Raw genomic sequence first — 7,306 nt, forward strand, 5'->3', positions numbered from 1 at the left:
ACAATTATAATGACCTCATCTCGAAGAGCACGTGATATTTATTTTACGTCAAACTGCAGAAGTGCCAATCAGAGAAATTAGGGCGAATACTTTGATGGGGACGTGACCTCGATTTGAAATTACATTAATCTAACGAATAATAATGTAAAAAATGGAGTCCGTCAACATTAAAGATTGATTTCAACATTTTGTATCATGATGATCTGACTCACCAAAACTTTTAAAACAACCCGCTGAAGCCCAAATGATGAAAATACATAATACGACAATATTACAGAGAATTAAACAAGAAAACAAAGCGTCTCACATCTTCAAACATAAACACACTGAAGTAAATATATATTTAACTTTAACTATGACATTAATTCATTTCATAGGAAGTCCTGCATTCAAATTATTGAAGAGGATTCGTCCTGCGCTGTCCTTAGTGCTGAAACACATCTCATCCTGAGAAAGAGTGTTACTCTTTGTGTTATCTATTTACATTCTCTGATGGTCATGTCAACAGCCTTACGGGTTATAAACGGAAAGCCTCACCTCGAGAGGAGAGTCTGCTTCATCCAGGATGCTCTTTTCACTCTGTATCCGCTGCATCGTTCCTGTAGAACTGGGGTCCATTATCAGCACGTTCTGGCTACCAGCTGTGCCGAACTTACAGTCACTCTTTCTGGAGTCAGTCGTCCTGCACACCTCGTAATTGTACACGTGTGGGAGAGTCCCTGTCCCCAAAGTGTCCGAGTAACGTGGAGGATAATATGGAATGACAGGGAGACCAGAGTGATACAGGATGCGAGACTGTCTCCACCTGTAGATCTTCACTGATATAATAACCACCAAACACGTGATGAAGAGGAAGGAAACTACAGCCAAAGCCAACACCAGGTAAAAAGTCAGGTTGTCATTGTACTCCTTGTCGTGTGGAAAGTCAGTGAACTCCGACAGCACTTCAGGGAAGCTGTCCGCCACCGCCACGTTAACAATGACTGTAGCTGAACGAGAGGGCTGCCCGTTGTCCTCCACTATAACAGCCAGTCTTTGCTTCACAGCATCTTTATCAGACACTTGGCGGATAGTTCTGATTTCTCCATTCTGTAAGCCCACTTCAAACAGCGCCCTGTCTGTGGCTTTCTGCAGTTTATAGGAGAGCCAGGCATTCTGTCCAGAGTCCACATCAACAGCCACCACTTTGCTCACCAGGTAGCCCACATCTGCTGAACGAGGCACCATCTCAGCCACCAGAGAGCCTCCAGTCTGGACCGGGTACAGAACCTGAGGAGGGTTGTCGTTCTGGTCCTGGATCAGTATTTTCACACTGACGTTACTACTGAGTGGAGGGGAGCCTCCATCCTGCGCTTTGACGCGGAAGTGGAAATCTTTGATCTGCTCGTAGTCAAAAGAGCGCACTGCGTGGATGACTCCACTGTCAGCACTGACGGACACGAAGGAGGAGACTGGCACTCCGTTAACAGAGGAGTCCTCCAGGATGTAAGAAACACGGGCATTCTGCTTCCAGTCAGCGTCTCTAGCTTTCACGGTGAATATAGAGAGACCTGGTGTGTTGTTTTCTACGATGTAGGCCTCATATGAGCTCCTCTCAAAGACAGGCGCGTTATCATTGACGTCAGAGATCTGCAAAGTGAGAGTGACGCTGCTGGAGAGGGAGGGTACTCCCTCATCAGAACAGCTCACTGTGATATTATACTCAGAGGATCTCTCTCTGTCTAAATCATTGTCCGTTATTAAACTATAGAAATTGTTTGCAGATGCTTTTAAAGTGAAAGGTATATTTTCACTAATGTAACATTTAACGTCTCCGTTTTCTCCTGAGTCTTTGTCTTCAATATTTATCATTGTAACGACTGTATTTGGTTTTGCATCTTCTGATATCACATTTGATTTCGACATTATGTTAATTTCGGGATTGTTGTCATTTATATCCGTCACATCAACAATTAATTTACACGAATCTGTGAGTCCTCCTTCATCACTGGCAAGTAAATTTATTCTATAGTTTTGTGACTCCTCAAAATCAACGTTTCCATTCAAAGTAACTTCTCCGCTATCTTTGTTCATCTCAAATATCTTCCTGACATTATCTAATGTATTCGTGATTGAATAAGTAATTCTTCCATGAGAGCCATGATCTGCGTCTGAGGCTTTAACAGCGGCTACAAAGGTGCCTTTAGGTGAATTCTCAGTAACTGTAGCTTTGTATGTCGGCTGTGTAAAAACGGGAGCGTTATCATTAACATCTAAAACTGTGATGACAATCAGCATTGTTCCTGACATCTGCGGCTCTCCTCCATCTACAGCCGTTAACACGAGAGATATCAGCTCGTCTTTCTCTCTGTCTAAAGGCTTCTGCATCACCATCTCCACGATTTTATTCCCGTCAGCTTTGCTTTGCGGATTTAGAATAAAATTATCAGTCGGTTTTAATTCGTACCTTTGAAGATCGTTCGTTCCTACATCGAGATCCGCGGCTCTTTCCAGAACAAATATTGCTCCGAGATTCGCTGACTCGCTTATCTTAAATTTCATTTCACTTTTTTCAAACGTTGGTGCGTTATCATTAATGTCCGTGATCTGGACGGCGACGGAGTAAAATTCCATGGGATTCTCCAAAATGATCTGAAAGTGGAGAGCGCACGGCGTCGCCCGTCTGCAGAGCGCCTCTCTGTCGATTCTCTCCTTCACCAGGAGGACTCCTCTCTCTCTGTTCAGCTCGATGTATTCGTCGCTGTCTCGGGTATAAATTCGAGCTTTCCCTGACGATAGACGTTTGGGCTGTAAACCTAAATCATGCGCTATATTTCCGACTAAGGAGCCTTTGCTCATTTCCTCCGGAATGCTGTAGCTGATTTGTCCATGAACGGAGCGGATGAAGAGGAGAGCGATAAACAGCAGTACTTGCCTCGTCATTGTTCTCTCCGAATTAAATCCGTGCGATTGAGAGAGTTTATATCCTATAAACATGCCAAGAATTCGAGCAGGAGAACTTGATTCATCACTTGGATCGTCCAAATAAGAAAAACGAATTTAAATATGAAAGATTCCTCTCCAAATATCCGCCACTGCTCGTGTCTCTGTGCTTTCCCGTCGTGCTCTTTCTTTATTATGTCGATCTTACCGGGAGGTGCTGCAACAACGAGACCGTCAACCGACGGACCCTCTGGTCAACAGCGGCCCTAAGAGTTCATATTATAAAACTGCAGGAAAGCAGCATGAACGAAATCTCTGTTCAGAACACAGTGATCAAGCCTGAATTCATTCAACGTGATCACAAATACCGCAGAATAAGAAACGCATCCTAAACAGGTTTGCGTGAATCCTTCAAGACTGCATGTCTGGCATAACTTCAAGTCACGTTATGCACAGGATTTTATGTGTTAAAAGGAAGCGTGAAAAAGGACTAAAACATGCTTGTTCGTTCTGCAATAAAATATTAATGTTTCTACAATTACAATGACCTCATCACGAAGAGCACGTGATTTTTTTTTCATTATTTTTTTTTTTTAACGTCAAACGGTAGAAGTGCCAATCAGAGAAATTAGGGCGAATACTTTGATGGGGTCGTGAGCTCAATTTGAAATTACATTAATCTAACGAATAATAATGTAAAAAATTGAGTCCGTCAACATTAAAGCTTGATTTCAACATTTTGTATCAGGATGATCTGACTCACCAAACCTTTTAAAACAACCCGCTGAAGCCCAAATGATGAAAATACATAATACGACAATATTATAGAGAATTAAACAAGAAAACAAAGCCTCTCACATATTCAAACATAAACACACTGAAGTAAATATATGTTTAACTTTAACTTTTACATTAATTCCTTTCATAGAGGAAGTCCTACATTAAAATTATTAAAGAGGATTCGTCCTGCGCTGTCCTTAGTGCTGAAACACATCTCATCCAGAGAAGGAGTGTTACTCTTTGTGTTATCTATTTACATTCTCTGATGGTCATGTCAAAAGCCTTACGGGTTATAAACGGAAAGCCTCACCTCGAGAGGAGAGTCTGCTTCATCCAGGATGCTCTTTTCACTCTGTATCCGCTGCATCGTTCCCGTAGAACTGGGGTCCATTATCAGCACGTTCTGACTACCAGCTGTGCCGAACTTACAGTCACTCTTTCTGGAGTCAGTCGTCCTGCACACCTCGTAATTGTACACGTGTGGGAGAGTCCCTGTCCCCAAAGTGTCCGAGTAACGTGGAGGATAATATGGAATGACAGGGAGACCGGAGTGATACAGGATGCGAGACTGTCTCCACCTGTAGATCTTCACTGATATAATAACCACCAAACAGGTGATGAAGAGGAAGGAAACTACAGCCAAAGCCAACACCAGGTAAAAAGTCAGGTTGTCATTGTACTCCTTGTCGAGGGGAAAGTCAGTGAACTCCGACAGCACTTCAGGGAAGCTGTCCGCCACCGCCACGTTAACAATGACTGTAGCTGAACGAGAGGGCTGCCCGTTGTCCTCCACTATAACAGCCAGTCTTTGCTTCACAGCATCTTTATCAGACACTTGGCGGATAGTTCTGATTTCTCCATTCTGTAAGCCCACTTCAAACAGCGCCCTGTCTGTGGCTTTCTGCAGTTTATAGGAGAGCCAGGCATTCTGTCCAGAGTCCACATCAACAGCCACCACTTTGCTCACCAGGTAGCCCACATCTGCTGAACGAGGCACCATCTCAGCCACCAGAGAGCCTCCAGTCTGGACCGGGTACAGAACCTGAGGAGGGTTGTCGTTCTGGTCCTGGATCAGTATTTTCACACTGACGTTACTGCTGAGTGGAGGGGAGCCTCCATCCTGCGCTTTGACTACCAGCTGAAGTTGCTTTATTTGTTCATAATCGAATGAACGCACTGCTTGAATAACTCCTGTTTCACTATTTATGGAGACGTAAGTTGGACTGCCATTGATCTGAGAGTCCTCGAGAAAGTAGGATACTCTAGCGTTTTGATTCCAATCAATGTCTTCTGCTTTCACAGAAAATATCGACATTCCTGGTGAATTGTTTTCCATAACGTGACAAACGTAACTCGGTTGATCAAATACAGGGACATTGTCATTCACATCAGAGATTTTCAGACGCAATATAGTTGTGCTTGACAATGGCGGCGATCCCGAATCAGTCGCTCTGACAGTAATGTTATATTCCGGTACAGATTCTCTGTCAAAAACTGAGTCGGTCACTAATGCATAATAATTAGTTAATGTCGGTTTGACTTTAAATGGGAGCCTGCTGTCTGTTGTGCAACTAATTTTACCATTTTTCTCAGAGTCTGCATCCATCACATTTATTATTGCCACTGTTGTACCGAAGGCAGAGTCCTCGAGGACGGGGCTGGAGAACGACATCACATTTATGATCGGTGCATTATCGTTAACGTCCATAATCTCGATTACCATTTTGCTTGAATCTGACAGACCTCCTTGGTCGGTGGCTTCGATCACAATTTCATATTTCCTATTTTTTTCATAATCTACTGGCCCCTGAAGAGTTACTATCCCTGTAATTTGGTCTAAATTAAATAAATCAAGGAGCTGCGCTTTCATGTTTGAAAACCTGTACGTGACAAGGCCATTTGATCCACTGTCTGCATCGCTTGCTTTTACTGTGGTAATATATGCGCCTTTTAATGTGTTCTCCCAGATAATAGCTCTGTAGATAGTCTGGTTAAATATGGGAGGATTATCATTAACATCAAGTACCGCGATATCTATATTTACTGTCCCAGATCGATGCGGATTTCCACCGTCAACAGCGATCAGCTTTAATGATATTCGTTGCTCGCTCTCTCTGTCTAAAGGCTTTTGGAGGACCATCTCCGCATATTTTCGACCATCCGGACTCGAATGTTGGTTCAAACTAAATTTGTCGTTTGTACTCAGTATATATTTCTGGAGACCATTACCGCCGACATCTGCGTCTTCGGCACTTGGCAAACGAAATCGTGATCCAAGTGTGGATATTTCGCTTATTTCAAATTTAATTTCATCTTTTGTAAATGTCGGAGAATTGTCATTTATGTCAATTATTTCGACCGTTACTCGGTGTAGTTCCATCGGGTTTTCTAAAATCACCTCAAAGCTGAAGCTGCACGGTGTTACGTCTCCACAAAGCTGCTCTCGGTCTATTCTCTCGTTCACGACTAAAACGCCTTTGTCTGCTTTCAGCTCCGTGTACTGCGCGCGTTGTCTGCTCACGATACGGGCGCGGCCAGAACGGAGCCTTTGCACATCCAATCCAAGATCTTGAGCTACATTCCCTATAACAGAGTCCCTTTTTAGCTCCTCTGGGATTGTGTATCTGATTTGGCCAGACGCGACGTGAACGAGGCAGCACAGCGACAGGAGAAACGACCATACCGACCTGCTACGGAAACGCCATTTTTGACAATTGCGAGATGATTTTTCAAACGCCATTGCGTGAATAAAGGGCGATATCAGCAGCCTCTTGAATACAGTCCGCAGAGAACAGAAGCAGTTTCTTCAAGTAATCCTTTGATTTTAAAAGTCCTCGCTCCGAATGAATCTGCGTTCAGTCCCTCTGCTCAAGCGCCTCAGTTTGTCCTTCTCCCTGACCAAACTGTGAAGAATAGAGCTCTGCATCCACTAAGTCAAGTCTGTTCACTTCGTTTCACTAACCAACAGCGTCCCTTACTGTCCAAAGTACGAATATTACGAATAATAATACTAATATAATAATAATAATATGCTTTATTTATATAGCACTTTTCTAGAAATGAAATTCACAAAGCGCTTTTATAGACAATAAAAAATAAACAAGAACCATACAAACAAAAAAATACATAATCAATAAGCAAAACAGTATAAAACAGATTTTTAAATGCAACAGTGGCGTCAAGGGACATTGATGAGACGAGGTACCCAGTTTAAAAGCAAGAACCATAAAATAATAAAACAATGTTATTAAAAAAATAAAAAAATAAATGAAAACTAATTAAAATAGAGGACACCATCAATTAAAAGCCAGTCTATATAAATACGTTTCCAAAAGTGTTTTACAAGAAGTTACTGAATCTGCAAGCCGTATATTTTCAGGCAGGTCGTTCCAAAGCCGAGGGGCCCTGATGGTGAATGCTCGGCCACCTTTAGATTTTAACATTGACTTTGGAGGGGGGGGGGGGCTCACATAACAACAATAAATCATAAATATAGGTTGGGCCCAGACCCATAAGAGCTTTAAAAGTGATCAGCAGATCTTGAGGTCTATAGGAACACCACTGTTTTGAAGTCACTAAAATAGAAAACTTTGAGTGTAATGGA

General features: G+C 42.6%; 2 protein-coding genes across 2 annotated transcripts in view; both read right to left on the reverse strand.

Annotated features, from left to right (window-relative positions):
• Window positions 1–6,442, reverse strand: part of LOC137895222 (protocadherin gamma-B4-like) — a 75,395-nt gene extending 68,953 nt beyond the window's left edge. Inside the window, exon 1 of the mRNA XM_068740705.1 lies at window positions 6,068–6,442. Within this exon, the coding sequence (XP_068596806.1) occupies window positions 6,068–6,442 (375 nt within the window). The remainder of the gene's footprint in view (window positions 1–6,067) is intronic.
• LOC137895129 (protocadherin gamma-A2-like) lies at window positions 511–2,922 on the reverse strand. Its single transcript, XM_068740615.1, has one exon. The coding sequence runs from the start codon at window positions 2,920–2,922 to the stop codon at window positions 511–513; it is 2,412 nt and encodes an 803-aa protein (XP_068596716.1).
• Window positions 6,443–7,306: the final 864 nt, after the last annotated feature.

This window comes from Brachionichthys hirsutus, chromosome 6 (genome assembly GCF_040956055.1).
Source record: "Brachionichthys hirsutus isolate HB-005 chromosome 6, CSIRO-AGI_Bhir_v1, whole genome shotgun sequence".
NCBI classification, from domain to species: domain Eukaryota; kingdom Metazoa; phylum Chordata; class Actinopteri; order Lophiiformes; family Brachionichthyidae; genus Brachionichthys; species Brachionichthys hirsutus.

Coding starts and splice junctions, on each gene's coding strand:
- LOC137895129 (XM_068740615.1), bottom strand. CDS start 2,922: ATGACGAGGCAAGTACTGCTGTTTATCGCTCTCCTCTTCATCCGCTCC.